This window comes from Typopeltis vanoorti, chromosome 9 (genome assembly GCF_054136105.1).
Source record: "Typopeltis vanoorti isolate ZY-2024b chromosome 9, IOZ_Tvanoo_1.0, whole genome shotgun sequence".
NCBI lineage: Eukaryota > Metazoa > Arthropoda > Arachnida > Uropygi > Thelyphonidae > Typopeltis > Typopeltis vanoorti.
In genome coordinates, this window is record NC_143557.1 from 25,006,988 (window position 1) to 25,033,095 (window position 26,108).

Consider the following 26,108-nt stretch of genomic DNA (forward strand, 5'->3'; position numbering starts at 1 on the left):
CCTCATGAACGTTTTCAATCACTGTTCCATCACTTCCTTAATTTAGCAGTACATTTGCCTCTAGAATATTTATTTTCTACATTCTTACTGAAGTCTTTGCACAACTTTTGATTAGTTACTTTTACGCACTGCTTCACATTTTTCTCTGTATTTATTCAACACTTAATGACTGCTTTCTTATTTTCCACGTTGGCTTCTAACTTTCTGAGTGCATGGAGTTCTGGTTTTTCTATTCTTATAGACAACTTCACCACATGCCTTCCTGGCTGAATTGATCAATATTTTCTTCAGAGCCTGTTGATGAGTCACTAAGGATTGATCATTGTTTTCTCTTTCTTATTGAATAATATTTGTATATTTCATTCTACAGTTCATCTCTGAAAGCTGTACAACTTTGATTCTTTTTAAAACTACTGTGTATGTTTTCCATTTCAAAATGAAATTCATTTTTATTTTGCTCAAAACTAAATGATTATTTTCCATTTCAAAATTTCTGTATACTCGTATCCTAAGCTAGTGTGAAGATGTTGCTATTAACAATAACATAATCAATAATAATTTTTACTTCTTGTACTCTCTCCATGTGAATTTGTGCACATCTTTCTATAAGAACATGATGTTGGTAATGACAAATCTACCAGGTACTTTACCATTATTATTAGCTTTGCTCTTTTCTCCAAAATGTCCCAAAACATGTCTATATGTCTGTTATTTAGTTCTTACTCTGCTGTTTAAATCTCCAACATTGAACAACTTTCCCTTTTTCTTTATGTCACTATCTTCTCTAATGATTCAAAGAATTCTTCTACTCCTTCCTTAGTAGTCCCCCATCTGTGGGACCATATGCACAAATTAGTCTCGCTGTTCAATTTCCCATTTTGATGTCTGCCCACATTACTCTACTTGAAACTGACCACTATTCAAAATTTCTTGTGTTTAGTGTTGAATACTATGGCTACTCCTTCCTTTCACTGACCATTATTTCCTGAATACAACACCTTGTAGTTTTAATTTAGAGGAATCTAACCTGTTGTTGTCTTCTCTGATTTGGTGTCAATTATGCCGATGTGGTACTTTAATTCTTGAGCTAGTTTCAATTCTTTTTCATTATACTTCTTATGTTGATGGTGCCCATACTGAATACTGCTGATGCCAAGATGTAGTTTGTTTTTTTAAACAAATCAATATATTTAAAATCATTGCGTAAAAAAAAGCAGTAAAATAAAACTAAAAATTAATCTTGACAGACATAGTACTAACTTCATTCCTTATTTTACTATTATCATATTATATTTTTTAACTACTTACATGAAATCAACAAATTTTATTAGGAATCTTATTTTAAAAAGATTTCAGAAAAAACTATAAAATATACTTGTTATTCACTTGTTAGAATTATTAATTACTTATTTTAATAAATGCATAAAGAAACAAACCTTCTGCAAGGTGATACGTAGTTAAAAGTCATTATCGCTATCTTGTAGTGCTACATGAGGTGGAATTACTGTTTTCTTATCACTTAGGGCTCCAAGAACAGGATCATCATCAGTAATGTCAGAAGCATCATCATCTTCTCCTTCCAAGTCTAAATCAGAATCTGAATCTAAGCTGTCCTGTACAACAGATTTAATGTTATGTAACACATTTACTTGATATCTACAACTTGACACACATAAATGATCTTTTACATAAAAATAAGGCAGTTGAATAATTAATCTTTCTAAACTTGCATGATGGAAAAGCGTTTAGCATATTCAGTCTACATAAACTGCTGTACAGACAGACAGACATCAGTTATGATGATAGAAAAATATCTGAAAAAAATTAATGTAATAATTTTAGCATCGATGATTGAAAAACCATTGCATCATTCAGATAATCTGCATTACATAATCAGAACGGTTGGCATTGACAATCAAGAAATGAATGTCTTGATATCAGTCACCAAAGAGGAGAGGTTCCCATTTCTGAAGATGTGTTTCAGCTTTCTTGGTTTGTAGAAAGTGGAAAGCAAGTTTTGGAAAATCTCAAGAGTAGTACAGCAGAATGGCATAAAATTAATTTCAATAAATTATGGAGACAACTACCATGTTAAAGTAATAACTTCAGTTTAATATAAATCAAAATAAAATAAACTGAAGTTATTATAATAACATGGTAGTTGTCTCCATAATTTATTAGAATAAATGAATGCTGGTCATCCTGTAATTATGAAAGAAAAGAATGGCATAAATGTCTCATGATTTCATGATAAATCTTCCAGATTCTTTGTCTGAAGAAATTGGAAATGAATGAATGAGAGTGGAATAAAACTCTGGTTTCAGGCAGAACTTACAAAATCTGGTTATAAGGATGTTATAACCAGATTTTGCCAAAGAAGATGAGGAAACAAGAAACACAAAATGCCACTATTAGATAGAAATATCTGTGAATTATCCAGTTATTCCAAGCATAAAAAATTTCAGTTTATCCTATACACCAGCAACAGCAGACTATGAACAAATAACAGTAATAAAGATGGAAGTATCTGTGGAATTATCTGGAGAGGCATATATTAAAGAAGTACCTAATCTCTGAATCCTGTATAATTACAGAATAATGATGATATAATGGTCAGAAATCACTATTCACTTTATGAATTCAATCACATGACATGTAGTAAAGAAATGGTTGAGAAGAATTGTGGAAGAAAAGCTTGGTGAAGAACAAGCTGGATTCAGGCCAAATAGAGGCTGTCAGGATCAGATCTTCACTTTACAACAAATCGTCGAGAAAGCATGGGAATATAACAAAGATCTGTATTTAAGTTTTGTAGATCTGGAAAAGGCATATGACAAGGTGCCAAGAGAGAAGCTATTGAAAAATGCTACAGTTATATGGTGTCAATGGGGAATTATATCGAGCAATACTTAGTCTTTATTTGAGTTGTAAGTCAGCAGTTAGAATTGAAGGAAGTATAGGAAGATGGTTTAATGTTAAATCTGGTGTGAGACAGGGATGTACATTATCCCCTTGTTATTCATTATCTATATGGATCACATTATGAAGGAAAGTGGTATTAAACATGATATCAAAATTGGAGATGCTTTGTCATGCTGCATGATAATGTCAGCTCTTTGCTTTATGCGGATGATGTTATACTTCTAAATAAATACGCTACAAGTCTGCAAGATTCTCAGACTAAATTCAATAGCTGTTGTAATAGATATGGTATGAAGGTCAGCAATAAAAAGACAAAGACAATGAAAATAGGCAGAATCATTGAAAATGTCAACTGTGTCGTGAATGGAGAACCTGTGGAACAAGTGAAACATTTCAGCTACTTAGGCACGATTTTTACTGAAGATGGTAAATTAAATATAGAAACAGACAACAGAATCAGTAAAGCTGGTATGGTAGGAAGTCAATTGAATAAATTCATATGGAATAAGAGAGAAATTAGTCAGAACACTAAATTAGCTGTGTACAAGACAGTGTTCAAACCAGTTTTAACTTATGGATCTGAGAGCTGGGTCAGAAGTAAAACACTTGACCAAAGAGTAGAGACCGCAGATATGAGAGTCCTGAGAAAGATTAGAGGCTTGAACAGATGGCATCAATGGCAATATCATATTAAAAATGAGGATATTAGGAAATAACTTGACATTGTCAACATCCAGGAATGTGTTAGCAGAGCTAATCTCAGGTGGTATTGGTCACTTAAACAGAATGGGCGAAGAAAGATTAGCAAAACAAGTGTTCTCTGCCAGGTTGGCAGCAAAACGACCCAGAGGAAGACCAAGATATAGGTGGATTGATACGGTACAAAGTGCCTTAGACGATAGAAATATAAGATCTGATAATGTTGGAGTCTTGACAAGTAACAGACTGATTTGGAGGAAAATTATAGATAGGAAGTTAGTAATGATGTAATTTTTTTCATGTAGTACTATTATATCCCGTACACACCCTTGAGGGTAAATGGCAGGAATGTGATGATGATGATGTAGTAACTGTAAGAGCAACAACAGGTAATCCAACTTAATATCATCATCATAATGCTAATTAGAGATATAGACAATATTAGTCCGTTCCAGTCTCACTATCTAATATCCTCTTTTGGGGGTCTATCCGACCTTCTCTTTCCAATTGATTTATATTTTATTAATTGTTTAGGATACTGGGTGTTGTTCATTTGTTTACATGTTCTATCCAGTCCAACTTAATATTACTTCCTTAATATCCTTGTAAAGGTTTGGCTTTATTTATTGTTAATAGCAAGTAGCCTAAGAGATCCAATCAAACCTTGGAAACCTAGTGTCAAAATAAGAAAACTTTGATTCAGTATAGAAAAAAAATATCAGAACTGTATGGTCGAATCAGTTAAGTCAGCTGGCAAAAGTCCTCAGAGAATACAGAGAAAAATGCAAGAAAGCTAAGCTATATATATAGGTAGCTAAATGACAGTTAAGAATACAAAACAAAATATCATGAATGGGGTAAAATGCTTGAAGGCTATTGAAAAACAAAACAAAAACAAAAACTGGGAAATGAAAGAAAGAGCACTGTAAAAGGAATTAGATAAAGGTGCCATAAAAGCTGAAGATCAATTATTCTGGAAATCTCAACTAATAACTTGGAAAGACTGCAAATAATAACAGCAGTGAAAGTACAGTGGCAAAGTACTCAAAAGGATTCAATCAAGTCCACATATCCATACTTGAGATAGGAATAAAACTAATCAGAAACCTAAAATACAGAAAGGTAGATGGAGTAGATGATATTTGATCAGAAATGCACATTTAGCCAAATTTTTTTAATGGTTTATCAGCTATTTTATTTATATAAAGCTAACCAATACTGGAAGATTATATAAACAATTATATCTACTTTTGAGAGAAACTTGTGACACGAAATTAAGAATAATCAATACGTTAGCTCAAGAAATGTATATTTAACATACTGCCAGATATTTCAGTTTGAAAATAATAAACTATCATGAGTGGCTTGACAGGAAACAGTTTTTTTTACAAGACTATTAAATTATTTCAGGAAATTACAACATATGCTAAATATTAATTAAAATAAAACTTTAATCAGTACTTCCTATATTTTAGCAATGTTACATTGCCATCTTCATGGGAACATAAAACTATATGTGCACTCAGTTTTGATGTCTCCTCCCTATTCATGAATATCCCTCTCAAAGATACCATCGATCTCATCCAAGCCAAATTTCCTCCCGATATTTCAGCCCTATTTCAGTTCACAATGTGCTCAGGCTATTTCGTTTGGCAAGGAAAATTCTACAAACAGATAGAGGGGACAGCCATGGGTTCACCGCTCTCCCCACCCCTGGCCAACCTTCTTTATGGAGACTTTTGAAGAGAAAGCCTTAAAACTCAGCCCCACAAAAACCCACTGTTTGGCTACGGCACGTGAATGATGTGTTCGCTATTTGGCCACATGGCTCAGATACACTCCGCACGCACTTAAACAACCATCACCCCAGAATCTAGTTCACCTTGGGGAAAGAAAAAAAAAAAAAAACCACCAGCTGTCTTCCTTTCCTAGCCACTCTCATTACACGCCAGCCTGATATATCCTTGGCTTTCTCTGTTTACAGAAAACCAACCCATACAGGCAGATACATTCACCAGCAATTCCCCCCCCCCACATACACACAACAATATTGGGTTATAAAAACCTATATAACAGCAGGGCAAAATTAATCTGTTCAGATGACAATGCCCTAACCACTGAATTGAACCACATCCTTAACACGTTCTTAGCCAATGGCTACAACTTCCAAAAAATCCAGAAAATATTAAAACCAGTTAACCACAACTCCCCCCCCCACCTTCATAACAAAGATTACATTAACTTTATGTTAAAAAAAACTAAACGTTTTTTAACATAAAGATTACGCTAAATCTATCACCATTCCTTACATCCAGGACACCTCTGAAAAGTTAACCAAAATCCTACAAAATATAACCTGACGACCTGTTACAAACCATATAAGAAATTGGCATCTCTTATCTGCTCCACCAAAGACCAGCCACTTTCCCTAGACCTACCTGGTCTAGGGAAAGTGGCCTGGAGTATACCAGGTCCCTTTCAGCTGTAAACTGTCCTACTATGGCCAAACAGGCAAGACAGCTTTGTGTTCGGATATCCAGATATCCGAACACAAAGACTACATCCGGTTTCACCAATACAGTCATTCTGGGCTTGCGGACCATGCTCTGGATACCCGCCACAGAATACGCTGGAAAGCCACTTTACGACACTGCAGCAAATATAAATATGAGAGATTGTTCATGGAATCAGCCTCAGGTCTAAAAAACTTTCCAAACCTCAACAAATTTTGGTGCATGAGACTGTCCCAAATTTGGGAAGGTTGCATCATGAGAACATCAGCCCAACAGCCAAGACAAACTAATTTAGCCCACTGAGGGGGGGGGCACCTTTAGGACTCTAGGAACAATGTTAGTTATTCTCTTCGGCCTCATTTGCTCGCTCGTTGTTAGTGCCTGCATGCACATATCATAGTTTTATGTTCCCATGAAGATGGCAATGTAACTTTGCCGAAATACAGTAAGTATTAATTAAAGCTTTCTTTTAATTAATATTTAGTATACATTGTAATTTCCTGGAATAATTTAATAGTTATGTGTTACCAACGTATAAGCTTATTTACAAGTTTTTTAGAAGGTAGAATGCAAACAATTGATCATTCAAATTTGAATGATCAATCGTTTGTATTAAATATACTTTCTTGTGCTAACGTGTTGATAATTCTTAACAATTATATCATCATCCAGATAACAATATAGCATACTTAAAACATTTAACTGGTAAAGCTAGAGCTATTTATTCTAACAGCATTGCCATAGAACTCAGCCTTTGTCACGCATTTTTAGCCAATGGCTACAACCCCCTACAAAACAAATAAAATACTGGATGCCCCTTCTCTTTCCCATCCTACAAATACCAAAGCATAACTATTCCTATCCCCTATATCTGGGTGTATCTGAAAAGACAGCTAAAGTATTGAAGAAACATAATCTCTACACCATGTTCAAACCATGCAAACTAATAACTCTCATTCATTCACTGAAAGAGAAACTATCTTCTATCACATCCAGGAATATATGAAGTGCCCTGTGCCTGTAATGTGGCCTAGTATGGACAGGCAGGAAGATTTTTTAATGTCTGCCTAAGAGAACACAAGAAATACATTGCCTACCACTATTATGACAAATAAGAACTGGAAGAGCACAACTACAATAACTACAACAGTATACATAAAAAAAGAATAATAGTGAGGGAAAAATAATGTAGTGCATACAGTTTTGGCTCTACTGTTGGGAATATTTTGATATTATGAACTATATCTGGGAGTATGTACATAACAGTTAGATAATGGATATGTAAATATGGGGGGGGGGTTACACATCACATACAGACTTTAAGTGGAATGACTGAGCCATGCCTCATTTGAATATGCTGCTTTTCTCACACCATGTATTCACACGATAAACATGATTTAAAATCATTTGACAAACTTTTGTTTGAGCATCATCTCTGAAGTGGCTATAACATGCTTTAAAAGTATGATACCACTCTATGATGAAGGTATATTTTAGTACTAGTTTCAAAAAAAAAAAGACCAATAAATGATTCAGTGGAACTTTACAGCAAAGGAATGTAATTTCAAACAATAGCATTGCATGTATTAATCAATCTGGATAATGTAAAATGTTCTTAAAATAACTGTTGGTGACTAGTTAGCCACCTTGAAATGTGCAAGATGTTCAAATGCACAAAGCTTAAGTAATCTGGATTCCACATGAAAAATGTTGGAACAATTTCACTATCCTCAAGTGAACCCATCCCCCAATTTTCACATAGCTTTGGTACCTCTTTATCCCCTCCAGTCATTGTTCCAAATATTCTTCTACCAGCATCTCTTCGTAGTCCAGAAGCTATTAAAAAACAAACAAACAAAAAATTAACTTCTAGAATATAAAACTAGCATTTATATATATATATATATATCTTAAAACCAGTGAAAAGAGGATTATAGAAGAGCATGCAGTTATAAACAAAGTAATGTATCCACATAATAAAATTTACCAATTTTATGTAAAATTCGAATTCCATAATATGAAATGATCCAGTTACACAGTTTGGTTTTGGACATCTGAAAAACCATTCTATGTAAAAAGAATTATTCAGATTTCCTTTTTGTGTGAAACATTATTATTATTATTATTAGCTGTATTTTTTGATTATTTCTAGTTCTTGGTTTAGAGAATCTTCAGAGGAGCAGAATTTGTGTGCTCTGGAAACTAGTGATTTAATGATGCCAAATTTCTGAGATGGACGATGAGCGGAAGAATTGTGAATGTAGCGACCTGAAAATGTAGGCTTGCGACAGACAGATGTGGCGATGGAACTGTCTTCTTTTCTTTGAATGTGTAAATCCAGAAAGGAGATACCCTGTGGAGATTCTTTTTCTAGCATAAAGTTGATGCGAGGGTGAAGGAGGTTTATTTTATCTAAAAACAGTTGTAATTCCTATTCGGGATGATCTCAGACTGCAAATACGTCGTCGACATATCGTAACCAAATTTTTGGTTTGGGTTCAAAAGTGAATATTTTTTCTTCAAGGTGTTCTAGAAACAGGTTTGCTAAGTTTGGTGATAAAGGAGATCCCATTGCTGTTCCTTCTTCTTGTTTGTAAGTTTGACCTTTCCAGGTGAAGTAACCGGATGTAATAACAAATTTGAATCATTCAACTATATCAGAAGGAAATTTTTGAGTTAATAATTCTACTGTTTCTTTGTGGGGAATGTTCGTGAAGAGGGAGACAATGTTGAAGCTAATTAACAAATCAGTTTTTAACAGTTGAATGTCTTTTATTTTTGCATGAAACTCTGTGGAATTTTTGATTGAAGAGGCTGAGTGGCCTATGTGAGGATGGAGAAGGTTAGATAAGAATCTTGATAACTTGCAAGTTGGACTGCTAATAGAATCTATGACAGGTCTGAGAGGAACATTAATTTTAGGAATCTTAGGTAAGTCATAAATTCCGCGAGTCTAGCATGGTTATGTCTTGAGTTTTTTAATTGTTTCTTCATCTAAGGAGGAAGTTTCATCAAGTAACTTGTTTAATTTCCTGAGTTGACGTTTTATAGGATCATAATCCAGTTTGGCGTATTTGGTGTATGTTACGATCTCGGAGTAATAAATTAGTTTTTTGGTCATATGAATTGGTATCAAGAACCACAGTGGTATTCCCTTTGTCAGCTCTCGTAATGATTATATTTTTATTGTGTTTTAAGGATGTAAGCGCTTTCAATTCTGATGGTGGGATATTTAAGTCCGAAGTTTTGGCATCGTAGATTACTTTTGCTACCTCGAAACGAAGTCTGTTGGCTTCAGTACTGGAAAGATGGCAGATGTTTCTCTCTATGTTATGTATGAAATCTAGATATGGGAAACATTTGGGTGAAATTGCAAATTTATGACCTTTGCTAGAACATTTAATTCGTCTGTTGTTAGTGGACAGTTAGATAAATTGACTACCTATTTTTCCATTGGTAATTTGTTAGTGATCTTTTTTGATCAATTCAGCAGATTGAGGTATTTATTATGAAGATTATTATTGCTTTTATCAAAAGCTTTTTTCTCCGAATTCTTTGAGACAATAATAATCAATTGTAGCAGATCTGATTTAATGTATTTGATAAATCTGTTTCTAGTCCCATAATTTTTAAATTATTTGTTGCCAGTTCATGCTTAGAAACTCATAACCGATTGAGTAGTAAGGAATGGCTTGCTTTTTGATATATTTTATGGGAACCTAGAGATTTGATGACTTCTTTCAGTTTTGCAAAAGTTGGAATGAGATTATAGCATGTAGCTTACCCTGTTTAAGTTGAAGTTTGCCTAGTAAGTCGATCTTCTGCGCTGTCAGTTCCCTGTTAAGGAATAAGACATTTTTAAATAATGAAACCTGTGGTGAATTCATCACTAAAAAACATACTAACCACAGTAATGACTATTTAATTCGTAAATATTTCATCCCAAGATACTTGGGATGAAATATTTACGAATTAAATAGTCATTACTGTGGTTAGTACGTGTGGTTTTTTTTTGTGATGAATTCACCACAGGTTTCGTTATTTAAAAATTAGTATTATCATGGGACACCTCCAGGGAGTTCAAAGATTCATTGAGGGAGGGCATCTACTCTACAACTCTCTGTCTCCGCACTGACTACAATGAACTGCATCTACTTTCCACCATCACCACCACTAGTATTTTCAGAGACAATCACAGACATACATGCCCGCAACAGGATTCGAACCTGCAGCCTTTTCACTGGAGAGCAGATATGCTAACCACTTGGCCGACTAGGCCAGCAAAAATCAACATAAAATGGTAATTCCCGCTGTTTAAATTTAAAGTAATATTACTTAAACTGTCTGTGGAAGAGGTACATTTAATGCATGACTATACTGCACATAGAAAAGTAATAATTATGTTCCATGAATATAATTACTGTACATAATAACAACTATGATAGATAATTTGCTACTCTCCCCTCAAATCCAGTTAGTGTCCCTTAGAGAGAGAGAGAGAATCATCTATCTTGAGACCACCTGAGATATATATATATATATATATATATATTATATGTAATTCATTTTTTAACTTGGGGATACTGTATATTTATTAGTAGGGTTACCAAGTAATTTTATAAGCTTGGTTATTTAACTCCTAATCCCAAGTATGCAAACAATTAAGTTTGCGCCTGAAACATAGTTCAAGTCTGAAGATGGTACAACACCAGGGCAACTCATTGTAAAGGTGGGTAAAGCTCTGATCACTATTCTTAGTATTTTCCCATAATGTAAAGCACATCTCACTAAAAGATGTATATTGCAATGCAATATGGGTGGGGTCACTACCAAGACCGGTTTCAACCTTTTTTGAGGTCTCCTCAGTGAGTAGCTAGACCCTAAATACCTGTATTACTTAAGGTTTTACTAATACAGAGCCTTATCAACTTTACCTATAGAAGTTGCTGCAAGGTGTTTTTATTTTTAATAAGAATCTCTGGAGGAGATATAGATGTGATTCATTTTTTAACTTGGGGATACTGTATATTAGGGTTACCAAGTAATTTTATAAGCTTGGTTATTTGACTCCTAATCCCAAGTATGCAAACAATTAAATTTGCACCTGAAAAATAGTTCAAGTCTGAAGATGGTACAACACTAGGGCAACTCATTGTAAAGGTGGGTAAAGCTCTGATCACTATTCTTAGTATTTTCCCATAATGTAAAGCACATCTCACTAAAATATGTATATTGCAATGCATTATAGGTGCACTACCCAGACCAGTTTCAATCTTTTTTGAGGTCTCCTCAGTGAGTAGCTAGACCCTAAATTTAGGGTCTAGCTACTCAATATACATATTTTAGTGAGATGTGCTTTACATTAGAAAATACTAAGAATAGTGATCAGAGCTTTACCCACCTTTACAATGAGTTGCCCAGGTGTTGTACCATCTTCATACTTGAACTATGTTTCAGGCCCATACTTAATTGTTTGCATACTTGGGATTAGGAGTTAAATAACCAAGCTTATAAAATTACTTAGTAACCCTAATATATATACAGGGTGTTCGGGATAAATTTGACAGTTTCGTAAGGAAAAAGAAAATCTTCTTTGTATCTATTAAATTTAATGAATTGACAAAAAAACATTACAGGCAGAGTTAATTACAATACTATCAACAAGATTTACTCAAAATAACCACCATTAGCATCGATCACAGCTTCAATTCTGCTTCGGAACCTCGAACAAGCTGATGCTACAGTCTCCCTGGGAAGGGCCGCAAAAACTGTTTTAATTTTATCCATTAACTGGGCTTTTGTATTACTGGAAGTGCGATTGGTGTCTTTTTCAACTGCGCCCCATACAAAATAATCCATGGGGTTAAGGTCTGGGGAGTTTGGAGGCCAAACATTTGGACTGGTGAAGTCGTAGAAATTTTCAGACAACCATTTTTGACTTTTCCCAGAGGTGTGGCAAGGGGCCGAATCCTGCTGCCATACATACGGCCTACCATTGGCTACCCTTGTTATCCAGGGCTTGACTACAGTTAGCAACTCCACGAACAAAGCCCGAATTCCAATGCCAGGGTTCTTCAACACCTGTTCCTGCAGATTTGCGAGGAATTCTGCTGTACGAACGCAATCAGATCGTCTGCTAGGGATCTTTCTTCTTGCTACATCCTCGTAGTCACCATTGCAAGTCTCTAGTTCATGCCTGATTGTTTTTACTGTATTCAGGGAGCATTGGGCAGCAGTCGTAATATCCTTATTTTGATGGCGGGCACGAATCATCATGATACAAGTTATTCTCTTCCATGATTCAGGTGGGTTCCAGCTATCCATCCTTTCTGACATCTTGTATATGAATGAAGAAGGGTCCAAACTTTTAAATGAAGAGAAGTGTGTGTTAATACATGTAACTTACGGAAAAATATAATTAATTATAAATATGTCAAATTTATCCCGAACACCCTGTATATATATATATATATATATATATACAGCTAATTCTCTTTTTACATGGCTTTTTTTTTTTTTTTTTTTTTTTTTACACAATTTCGAAATAACACATTTCAAATGGTACTTATTTTTAAAATTTCTGTTTGTATTCAATTCTGTTGAAAAACGTATTTCCATTATTATTATTATTTCCTAGAATGGTACATATATACTTGAATTTTGGGATTCAAGTATATATGTACCATTATATATGGTACATATATAATGTACCCTGATGTTTTAAATATCAGGGATATTACTCTATGTTACACAATTATGGCAACAACAACAACAAAAAAAATCAATTTTTGTAATTATGATTCCTTGAAGTTAGCCGACAGACGATCAGTTATATTTTCACTTGCCATTGGTTCCTGGGAGCAGAAGGGTACTATGCTGATTCCTCGAAGTTAAATTGGTCCATTACAGGATGCCTGCCTATATATAAAGCTGCTTGGAAGGAGTTAAGCTGTTTTCTAAACAATCATTGTTTATAATTCGAAATGTTTATGCATCTGAAAGGTGTGTGGATTTTAACACATTACCGGTGCACTTGAAGGCAAACAAAAAAGGTTGGATTACAAAAGAAATTTTTAATGAATGGTTCCATCAATGTTTTGTTTCAGAAGTTAAATGCTATTTGATGGGAAAAAAATCTGGACTTTATAAAGTTTTATTGATTATAGACAATGTGCCTGGCCATCCTGTTTTAGAACACCCGAATGTAATTTTGTTTTCTGCCACCTAATACAACCACTAGACCAGGGTGTGATCGCTACTTCAAAACTTACTACTACATAAGAAGAACATTCTAATACATTTTGGATAAACTAGATAAGGATAATTGACTGATAGTTATTGATATGTGAAGAAATTTTCTATTTTGGATTGCATCAAACTTGTTAAGTTGGCCTTATCAGAATTGAAACCGTCAACTTTAAATGCATACTGGAAAGCCACTTGGCCAGAATGTGTGAAAAAGAAAAACCCTGTACCTTTGCATACAACTGAATATCCCAATATCATCAGATTAGTACATGGCAGTTGGCTGAGAAGGATTTGATAATTTTTCGTCTGCAGATGTTGAAGAATTGATGATTGACAAGGATGTTAGTGATGATGAAATAATAGAAGCTGTCTTTGAGAATCTCAATAAAGAAAAAAAAAAAAGTGATGATGATGAAGAGATTCCACTCACTGCAGGATTAATTAAAGAAAGGCTTCAAATGGCTAGTAAATTGCAAAGTCATTTTCTTACACACGATCCAAATACTGAATGAGCTGAACAGTTTAAACGTAAACTGAAGTCATGTATTGTGCATTATGAAGAATCATACAAAGATCTAGTCAAAACAGGATCTCGACGATTAATTACAGAGTCCGTGGTAAAAAAAAATTCTACCTTCAGAATTATTGGAAATTAGTGCTAATTTAGTTCCTTTTACTGAAGAAAACATTTTGCCATTGCAATATGAAGAGGATGGCCAAAGTGTTTCAAGTTAAACATGGAAGTGATTTAATTCCAATTCTCACACAAAAGAATGCAGCTAATTTCCTAATAACCATATGCACAGGTGTATTTGGGCCTTTTCGAATTTCTGTTTTATTAGTGACACACTATTTTCCTTAAGAAAGATACATATGTACTATTAAATTATTTCAGAAAATTACAACGTATACTAAATATACTAAAAAAAGCAAACTTTGATCAATACTTCCTATATTTTTGCAATGTTACACTGCCATCTTCATTGGAACATAAAACTATGATATGTGCATGCAGGAACTAACAACGAGCAAATGAGGCCTAAGAGAGTAATTAATGTTGTTTCTAGTCCTAAAGGTGCCCCCTAGTGGGCTAAATTGATTTGTCTTGGCTGTTGGGCTCATGATGCAACCTTCCCAAATTTGAGGAAGTCTCATGCACCCAAATTTGTTGAAGTTTGGGAAATTTTTTAGAGCTGAGGGTGATTCTATGAACAATCTTTTGTATTTATATTTGCTGTGGTGTAGTAAAGTGGCTTTCTTCATCGTATTCTGTGGCGGGAACCCAGAACATGGTCTGCAAGCCCAGAATGGCCGTATTGGTGAAACCGGATATTCTGTCCTGTCTGTTTGGCCATAGTCAGACAGTTTACAGCTGCAAGGAACCTGGTACTCATTCACCACCTTCCAAGCAAAAAATCTAGCCGTCACACACCTACTGACTACAGTACTTCCGTGTTCATGGAATTAGTCTGAGCTCTAAAAAACTTCCCAAACCTCAATAAATTTGGGTGCACAAGGCTGCCCCATATTTGAGAAGCTTGCATTATGAGAACATCAGCCTAACAGCCAAGACAAACAATTCAGCCTACTAGGGGGCACCTTTAGAACTCTAGGAACAACATTAGTTACTCTCTTCTGCCTCATTTGCTCATTGTTAATGTCTGCATGCACTTATCATAGTTTTATGTTCCCATGAAGATGGCAATGTAACACTGCCGAAATAGAAGTACTGATTGAAGTTTTCTTTTAATTAATATTTAGTCATCATCATCATCATAAAATTCCTGCCATGTACCCCTCAAGGGGGGTGTACAGGATATACAGGATATAATAGTGCTACATGAAAAATTTACATCATTACTAACTTCCTATCTGCAATTTTCCTCCAAATCAGTCTGTTACTTGGCAAGACTTCAACATTATATTTTATATTTCTATCGTCTAAAGCACATTGTACCGTATCAATCCACCTATATCTTGGTCTTCCTCTGGTTCATTTTCCTGCCAACCTGGCAGAGAACACTTGTTTTGCTAATCTTTCCTCGCACATTCTGTTTAAGTGACCATACCACCTGAGATTAGCTCTGCTAACGCATTTCTGTATGCTGACAATATCAAGTTCTTTCCTAATATCCTCATTTTTAATATGATATTGCCATTGATGCCATCTGTTCACAATTATATTCTTTCTCTGGACTCTCATATCTGTGGTCTCTAGTCTTTGGTCAAGTGTTTTACTTCTGACCCAGCTCTCAGATCCATGAGTTAAAACTGGTTTGAACACTGTCTTGTATACAGCTAATTTAGTGTTCCAATTAGAAGAAACACACGTATAAACCACAGTGAAAATTATTTAATTGTAAATATTTCATCCTAAGTATCTTAGCACATCATCAGTACAGTATTTAAACAAAAATTAGGAATAACATACAGTTAGGGCACATGATTACAACAGAATCTCATGAAAACATGCATAACGTGCTAAAGTAGTACAAAAAAAAAAAAAAAAAAAAAAAAAAAAATGTTAATTATTTAACACAGTTTTGTATGATAATTTCCCATACTTTAGGAATAGTAAGAACGTCGTTGCGGTTTAGGTTTGGTCTGTGTAGTAGGGCTTCAGAACTTTCTTTGTATAAATGTTCATGTTTATACAAAGAAAGTTCTGAATCCCCACTACATAGACCAAACCTAAACCGCAACGATGTTCTTACTATTCATAAAATATGGGAAATTATCATACAAAACTGTGTTAAATAATTAACGTTTTTTTTTTTTTTTTTTGTACTACCTTAGCACGTTATGCATGTGCTAAAGTAGTTTTTCATGAGATTCTATTGTAATCATGCGCCCTAACTGTATGTTATTCCTAATTTTTGTTTAAATACTGTACTGATGATGTCCTAAGATACTTAGGATGAAATATTTACAATTAAATAATTTTCACTGTGGTTTATACGTGTGTTTCTTCTAATTATGAATGCACCACAGGTTTCGTTATTTAAAAAAAAAAAAAAATTTAGTGTTCCGACTAATTTCTCTCTTATTCCATATGAATTTATTCAATTGACTTCCCACCATACCAGCTTTGCTGATTCTGTTGTCTATTTCTATATTTAATTTACCATCTTCAGTAAAAATCGTGCCTAAGTGGCTGAAATGTTTTACTTGTTCCACAGGTTCTCCATTCACAACACAGTTGACATTTTCAACGCTTCTGCCTATTTTCATTGTCTTTGTCTTTTTATTGCTGACCTTCATACCATATCTATTACAACAGTTATTCAATTTAGTTATGGTATGAAGGTGAGCAATAAAAAGACAATGTTTATATTTAGTTAATTTCCTGAAATAATTTCATAGTCATGTGTTACTAACGTATAAGTTTATCTACAAGGACACATATGTATATGTGCTTTAAATAAGTATTTAAAAAAAAATAATATTACATTAAAATTATATAGTTTTATTCAATGATTTTCATATGTTTTGTTTGAAAATAATTTATTGTTCATATCAGGTTTTCACATCTGGAACCATTCTTCTATTTTTTCATATGCACTGTATTCTTTTTTAAATGGTTTTCATTTGCATCATTTCTTCTGGAACCAATCTGCCATGTAAATGGAGAATTGTGTGTGTGTGTGTGTGTGTGTGTGTGTGTGTACACTAGTGGCCAAAATTGTGGAAGCCTTTTGGAAAAAGTGTATTTTTGAGGTTTGATGGCTCATAACACCACTTTGTTTTGGTGTGATACCATATAATTATATATCAATGGAAAGATAATTTAATCAAGAATGTAATGCAACAAAGTCTGTTCAATTATCTGTATTCAATGAAAAGTTATAGCCAAATAACCAGAAAAAAGCACAACTTGCTTAGGTTGATATGAAGTAGCTTTCCTTCATTTGAATGTAGCCAATGAGCATGAGTGTTTAGAGAGCCAATCAGGTGTCATCGTGTTTTGGCAATGAGCCAATCAGGTGTCATCTTGTTTTGGCAATGAGCCAATAAGTTCAGCTATTGATGAATGATATAATCACGTAACCACAAGAAAGATATTTATTTAACCAAATATTTCGGTCTGGAAATAGCAGACCATTTTCAGTGGTATTACAAGAACAGTTTAAAAAATACAAGCTAGAATACTAACAATAGATCATTAAAATTAGAACACGCCGTGTGATGTTATATCACTAAGTATGAAACGGAATATTTTGAAGTAGAAACATGATTGAATTTGCTATAAAAAAAAAAAATTTAAAAAAAAAAATAAAAAATTAAATAACGAGTAATCTTGATTAGACTTTTCCAGATTTTTGATATAGATATACAGTCATTACGATTCAGGTTGGGGCGATGGAGCAAGGCCTCCACGCTTTCCTTGAACAAATGTTCAAACCTATAATGGGATCTATGTAAGAGGCGAGTCCTGGACCAAAAGATGCTGTGGTCAGTTTCAATCCCATGTTGAGCCAATCCAGACTTTTCAGATTTGTTGTGAAGAATGGAGGATTTGTGTTCTTGGATTCTTTTTTCAAGAGAATGTCCAGTCTGTCCAAAATAAGAGAGATCACAGTTGCACGGAATTTGATAAACTCCAGGAAGAGATAAAGTTGAGCGTTTGTCTTTAGGAGAAGGAAAATGAGAAGACAATTTGTTAATAGGTGAATACGTAGTTGTTAAATCATATTTCTTTAAAATTCTTGCGATAGGTTCTGAAATACCGGAGATATAAGGAATAGGCACTCAACGTATTGAAACTGTGTTGTTTTGTGGAGGAATATAAGAATTGAGAAGACGTTAAATACTTTTTTCAGTTTCATGCATTGTTGGATAGTAGAAAATTCTTTTTGTAGATAATCAAAAGTAGAACAATTAGTTTTAGCTCTTCTGATGAGGCATTTTATAATTCCTGTTTTTTGACATGGATGATGGGCTGATTCTTTAAGAATATAACGACCTGTGAATATTGGTTTCCTGTATACTGTAGTTGTACGAATATTTGAAGGTGACCAGATGAGGAGAACATCTAAAAAAGATAACTGGTTGTTTTCTTCTAATTCCATAGTAAACTTTATGCGATGATGCAAGGAATTAATACTGTTTAAAAAAGAAGGTAAAGCATTTTTGCTGTGAGGCCAAATAATAAAGATGTCATCTATATATCTTAACCAAAAAGATGGTTGAGGGAAAATAGATGCGAAGAGGACTTCCCATGGCCGTTCCTTCTACTTGGCTGTAAAATTTATTTTGACATACGAAATATCCAGAATGTATTACGAAATCGAATAGTTTTATAATATCTTGAGGAAAGATGTCAGCAAGTAATTTTAAAGTTTCCTTGAGAGGTACATTGGTATATAAAGATTCTATATCAAAGCTAACCATAAGATCTGTAGGTTGTAATGAGACATTTTTTAATTTTTCTAAGAAATCTGAGGAGTTTTTTAAAAAAGAATTAGAGTTGCCAATGTAAGATTTTGATAATTTAGCTAGATATTTGGCTATACGGTAAGTAGGAGAATCAATACAATCTATTATTGGACGAAGAGGATAGTCAATCTTATGGATTTTTGGAAGGCCATAAAATCTAGGAGGTCTTGCAATGACAAGGACTGTAAAGATTTCATTTCAGAAGGAGATTATCTAACCAGTGATAAAGCTAATGCTCTTCGCCTAGAAGTCACTTCATCTCTACTTAAGGTCAAACTTCCTCCTTCCAACATATCTCCTTCTGAAATGAAATCTTTACAGTCCTTGAGAAAATAATCACCTCATTATCACTAAAGCTGACAAGGGAAAAGCAACAGTGGTTATGGACTCAGCAAATTACAGAAGAAAACTTTCTCTTTTGCTTCGAGATCGCTCCACATATCAAGAAATTGATTATAATCCAACCAACAGACAACTAAAGAAATTAAATTCTCTCTTAGATGAAGTCATCAGTTTGGATAAAGACACAATTGAAAGACTTAAAACTCATTTTGCAAGACCTCCTAGATTTTATGGCCTTCCAAAAATCCATAAGATTGACCATCCTCTTCGTCCAATAGTAGATTGTATTGATTCTACTACTTACCGTATAGCCAAATATCTAGCTAAATTATTAAAATCTTACATTGGCAACTCTAATTCTTTTTAAAAAAATTCCTCAGATTTCTTAGAAAAATTAAAAAATGATAACATTTTTATCATTATAAAATATAATGATAACATTGATAACTGATAGTGATAACATTGATTTACAAAGAACTTCCATGAAGTTCTTTGTAAATGAAAATGTGAGACACAAATGTTCAGGCTTATTCATCATTTATATGGATCACGATATGAAGGAAAGTGGCATTAGACCAGATATCATAACTGGAAATATTCAACTCAGCTTTTTACTTTATGCAGATGATGTTATACTGTTAAACACATTTAGTATAACTGTTAGAAGTTTTTTCACTTGGTTATACTATAAATTAAAGATACCAAGAAATTACATACTTGGTTTAATCCTTTATCCAAGTGTAGGCAAATAAAGTTTACACCTGAAGTATTTTCAGGACTAGGGCAACTCGTATAAGGAAGCTAAGACTTCACATCACTTGCCTTAGTATCCCATAATGCAAAGCACATCTCCTCGCAGACATGTATAATGCTATGCATTACGGGAAGGGTCACTACCCAGACCGGTTTTGACCTTTATTGAGGTCTCTTCAGTGGGAGCCAGACCAAGCAGTGGCAAATTCTCCATGCTTGCTGTGCAAGCTCATTAATTGAGAAAGAAGTAATATTTATTTGTTAATAAATGCATGCATTTATAAGCATTCCATTTAGGCTTTTATTTTTTAAAACAGAAGACGTTTTAAACTTGGCAGAAATAATTGAGCTTTGCGTTGCACATCGAAGGCTGACGCTAGTCAAGCTACCTTCGCTTGCTCGGTTGTGGGAGCATCCAGGTCCTGGCTTCAGCACTGTGATTTCATGTGTGCGCATATCCATTTCCACTCCCTCAACGTCATCTCACCCTGTTGCTTAAACACGGGTCATACACAGTCAAAGTAGCTCTAGCCAGTGAGCTTCAGCCAGCCTTTACAAGTGTGCGTGTTGCTTGGGAAAATTAAGTTACAACCAACTTTTTATGACGATGTTATTGACCAGTTCATAAAGAACTGTAGGGTAGAATTTGTATTCAAGTAGCTAAATTGAAAAAGATAGAATATCATTTGTAAAATAAATGTTGTATTTGTATGATTAAATGTACATAAATTTCTAAATACAGGTAACCCTCGTATAACGCAGTACTTATACAACGTGGTCTAAAATTGTAGTAACCCTTTATCTTTTCATGTTTTTCACCACGTGACTTAAAAATCAATTTTTATCTTCATCAAATTTGTGTCTGCCTGTATCCCGCATGTAATTATAAGTAGCGAATTTATATTAGGGGAAATACCCTTTAGCACGTATGTACCTTAATTCTTTACCATATAAAACATTTATTGTAAAATTGTCCTCGTTTCTACCAGGAAAGTGTATTAAAAATCATAAGTGTGTTCATCTCAAGCTGAGCACTTTATTTTCTGGTGAGTTACATACAATATGTAATCACTGTCAGTGCCAGGTTATTTTGAACCCTAGGCAAAGTTTACAGGTGTGCCCCTTATTTCATAAATTAAAATGTTTCTAATTGACATTAAGCAAAATAAAATTGTTTTTCAGGTATATTAATAGGGCTTTTTTTTTATTTTCGTTTTTAATTAATTTGAAAATTCTCTGTAATAATTCATTTACAAAAAAAAAAGTTATAAAATACCAAAATTTAATATTTTAAAATGTTAACGTTTTAAAATATTTATCTTAACTGAATTTTAAATAGCGGTAAGTTCAAATCATTTAGGTAAGGAACAAAAAAAAGAACCAAGAGTTAAATAGTAAAATAGTGTGATGTGTGAGGGATAAGGAAAAAGAATCGATACCTAAATCATATATCACTATTTAATTTTAATATTTTAGTAAAGTATGAATAAAGCATAGCTTGAAGTTTTGTTCCCCTTCATGGCTTTTGTCCCAGGCGGTTGCCTAGTTTACCTAAATGGTAGTGCCGGTCCTGTATGTAATGCTTGCTTTTTTGTGTAAAAAATTATTTTTATAGTAATGGCCACAAACTGCAATGAAAGGGAAAAACCAACATTGAAAACAAAATTAATTTCTCTCGAAGAAAAATATTCAAAATCTTGGATCGGTTGAAAAATGGAGAAAAATCAGGAGTTTTTTCGGTGACTTTGAATTTAAATGAATCAACAATTAGAACAATCAAACAAAATGAACATAAAATCCTAGAAAGTGTTTATTGCTGCGTCAACGATGTGCAAAGCGCGTGTATGCAATATTCTAATGGAAAAATGGAGAAATCTCTAATGATTTCGATAGAAGATTGCCCCTCAAAAGAAAATTCCTATGGATGGAAATCTTATCAAACAAAAAACTCTCAAAGTTTATAAATATTTATTGTGCAGACCAGGTGTTCAATGCGGATGAATCCGGGTTATATTGGAAAACAGTGCAAAAACGCACCAATATTTCGAAAAATGAAAGATCAGCTCCTGGACTCAAAGTTTCCAAAGATAGAATTACTCTACAAGTTTGTAGTAATGCAGCAGGTGATTACATGACAAAACCAGTGTTTATTAACCGATCCTCAAATCCTCGTGCTATGAAAGATTAAAATATGCACTATTTTATTTTGCCTAAAACATTTATGCATTATGTGCAATGAAGTTTAAGTACAATTTATAATTTTTATACTATGTATTTGTTTCATAGTTTATATGTTTTCTTAACTTACCTGAATTAAATAAAAATATATTTTTTGTTATATATGTCATTGTTGTTTATATGATTAAAAAAAAAAAACGACTTCAGAACATAACCCTACTTTTTTTATGTGATCTGAGACTCGCATAATGCGATTTATATAATGGGGCATTTCTGTGGAACCTAACATCCACGTTATTATACGAGGGTTACCTGTACCTAGTTTTAAATGGTCAGTAATTCATTATTCTGCTAATCAGACTTCAATCACACCTCTCACTCCCTGAATGATAACAAGAGCAAGCATGAATTTCAAGACCAGCATTCACCCCTAAGACCAAGAGGTGATGCTAAGGTTGAAGTAATGCAGAAGTGTAGTCCTGAATACTTCAGGCTCAAACTTTGTTTGCTTACACTTGGATAAAGGATTGAACCAAGTATATAATTTTATGGTGTCTTACATTTATAGTATAACAAAGTGAAAAACTTCTAACATCTTTCGCTAATCCAGAGTAATTTAATAATAAGATGTGACACCTTTTGGCAACTCGTATATGAAAATATAACTTCTACATTAGTTCAACTTTAGTATCACATCTGGCTCCCACTGAAATGACCTCAAAGGTCGAACTGGTCTGGGTAGTGACCCTACCCATAATGCAAAGCATTATATATACATATCCAGAAGGAGATGTGCTTTGCATTATGGGATACTAAGGCAAGTGATGTGCAGTCTTAGCTTCCTTATATGAGTTGCTCTAGTCCTGAAACTACTTCAGGCGTAAACTTTGTTTGCTTAGACTTGAATCAAGGATTAAACCAAGTATATAATTTCTTGGTATCTTTAATTTATAAATTTAGTATAAATCTGCAGGATTCTATAACAAAATTGAATAACTGCTGTAATAAATTATATGGTCACTTAAACAGAATAGGAGAAGAAAGGTTAGCAAAACAGATATTTGTTGCTCGGATGAATGGAAGAAGACTGACCTCTAATAGCAATGTAAACTTTTCATATAATACTATCATAAAATATTGTATATCCCCTGAAGGGACATATCTGGAATGTCACGATGATTGTTTTGGTGTTGGAAAATTGTAGAAAAGAGATGAATCATAGTTTGAAACTTTGAAGGATCACCATTTTGAAGACTTGATAATAATTATTATTAGTGTATTATTAATAATTATAATCATACTATAATAATAACTCAGTTCTGTTTGCAGCTAGCAAATGAAAACTGATATTTCTCCTACCCATGCAATTAAGAACAAAAACTTGTCAGTTAAAAAGAAAAAAGAAATGTACTGTTTTCAGTTTTGTAGCTAACATAACTTTTGAATACTGGGCTATATTGAATGAATGCTTACATTTCTAAGAAATGTTTATTTAAATTTCATCACAAAGAAGAAAAAAAAAGATTTGATTCAACTTTAGTATCATATAAAATAAATGCAAGATATTTTTATTTTCAAATTATGTTCTTATGAAAAATTACATTGCCTTTATTGATCCTATGAATAAATGGGAGTAATGAAGGTGTATAACATACAAACTGAATATTAATGTAACAATATAAATGATTAATATATTATTAATAATATAAATTATATTATAAAAATAAAATAATTTACACTTAAAGCTCATGATGATTTTATATGTAATAATAAAGAATAACATGTAAGAAAGTTTTAAAGCGAATAAAAGTTGAGCAGCTCTCAGATGTGAACTGTAGACTAAAATACACAAAGATTATTGAAGAAAAAATGAAAGAGTTTGAGAACAGGAACCAAACCTTGGAGATTCAGTGGCAAGCCTTCAAGAAAACACTGATTGATTCAGCCAGATAGGCATGTGGTGAGGTTGTCTGCAAGGATAGAAAAATCAGAACTCCATGGTGGACTCAGGAAGTTAAAGAGGCAGTGAAGGAAAAGAAGAAAGCATATCAAAAGTTCCTGTCAAATAAGTCAGCTTGTGCTCTTAGAGAATATAGAGACAAATGCAAGAATGCTAAACACTGTGTAAAACTAGCTAAACAAAAGTCATGGGAGGACTTTGGCAAGAATATAGAAAATAAATATCAAGAAGGTGGCAAAATATTCTGGAGGTTGTTGAAGAAGCTTAGGAATGGAGGAAAGAGTGCTGTAAAAGGAGTTAGAGATGATAAAGGTGACATAAAAACTGGAATAAAAGATATCCTTGAAGTATGGAGTAATTATTTTGAAAAACTGCTAAATGAAACAAGCAGTGATGACAGCACAGTGGTAAAAAACACTGACCAGGCAGGAATACATATCCATACTTGAAGTAGAAAAAGCCATCAAAGGCTTGAAATGTGGAAAGGCAGCAGGAGTAGATAATATTCGAATAGAAATGCGGAAGTATGGTGGTATAAGAGTCTTACAGTGGCTGCACTGCATAGTTCAGAAAACCTGGACAGAGGGACGAATTCCCGATGTTTGGAGTAGAGCTCTCATAGTACCCATATATAAAAAGGGAAATAAAACTGAATGTGAGAATTACAGAGGTATTTCCCTACTGAGTGTTCCTGGCAAAATCTATGCAAGTATACTTGAAAAACGGTTGAGAAGAATTGTGGAAGAAAAGCTTGGTGAAGAACAAGCTGGATTCAGGGCAAACAGAGGCTGTCAGGATCAGATCTTCACTTTACGACAAATAGTCGAGAAACATGGGAATATAACAAAGATCTGTATTTAAGTTTTGTCGATTTGGAAAAGGCATATGATAAGGTGCCAAGAGAGAAGCTATTCAATACGCTGCAGTTATATGGTGTCAATGGGGAATTATATCAAGCAATACTTAGTCTTTATTTGAGTTGTAAGTCAGCAGTTAGAATTGAAGGAAGTACAGGAAGATGTTTTAATGTTAAATCTGGTGTGAGACAAAGATGTACATTATCCCCTCTGTTATTCATTATCTATATGGATCACATTATGAAGGAAAGTGGTATTAAACATGATATCAAAATTGGAAATGTTAATGTCAGCTCTTTGCTTTATGCAGATGATGTTATACTTCTAAATAAATCCACTACAAGTCTGCAAGATTCTCTGACTAAATTGAATAGCTGTTGTAATAGATATGGTATGACGGTCAGCAATAAAAAGACAAAGACAATGAAAATAGGTAGAATCAATGAAAATGTCAACTGTGTTGTGAATGGAGAACCTGTGGAACAAGTAAAACATTTCAGCTACTTAGGCACGATTTTTACTGAAGATGATAAATTAAATATAGAAATAGACAACAGAATCAGCAAAGCTGGTATGGTGGGAAGTCAATTGAATAAATTCATATGGAATAAGAGAGAAATTAGTAGGAACACTAAATTAGATGTATACAGGACAGTGTTCAAACCAGTTTTAACTCATGGATCTGAGAGCTGGGTCAGAAGTAAAACACTTGACCAAAGACTAGAGACCACAGATATGAGAGTCCTGAGAAAGATTATAGGTGTGAACTGATGGCATCAATGGCAATATCATATTAAAAATGAGGATATTAGGAAAGAACTTGACATTGTCAACATCCAGGAATGTGTTAGCAGAGCTAATCTCAGGTGGTATTGGTCACTTAAACAGAATTGGCGAAGAAAGATTAGCAAAACAAGTGTTCTCTGCCAGGTTGGCAGCAAAACGACCCAGAGGAAGACCAAGATATAGGTGGATTGATACGGTACAAAGTGCCTTAGATGATAGAAATATAAGATCTGATAATGTTGGAGTCTTGACAAGTAACAGACTAATTTGGAGGAAAATTGTAGATAGGAAGTTAGTAATGATATAATTTTTTCATGTAGTACTATCATATCCTGTACACCCCTTGTGGGTACATGGTAGGAATTTGATGATGATAATAATAAAGAATATGAATTGTTAATATATTATTAATAA

General features: G+C 33.7%; 1 protein-coding gene across 2 annotated transcripts in view; it reads right to left on the reverse strand.

Moving 5' to 3' along the window:
• LOC150102935 (intraflagellar transport protein 38-like) overlaps nt 1–26,108 on the reverse strand; it is a 232,937-nt gene that overhangs the window by 9,787 nt on the left and 197,042 nt on the right. For both annotated transcript variants that reach the window (XM_090397326.1, XM_090397327.1), the window contains exons 10-11: nt 7,906–7,970; nt 1,437–1,613 (exon numbers count right to left, since the gene is read on the reverse strand). In XM_090397326.1, the coding sequence (XP_090253452.1) occupies nt 1,458–1,613; nt 7,906–7,970 (221 nt within the window). In that variant the 3' untranslated portion in view covers nt 1,437–1,457. The remainder of the gene's footprint in view (nt 1–1,436; nt 1,614–7,905; nt 7,971–26,108) is intronic.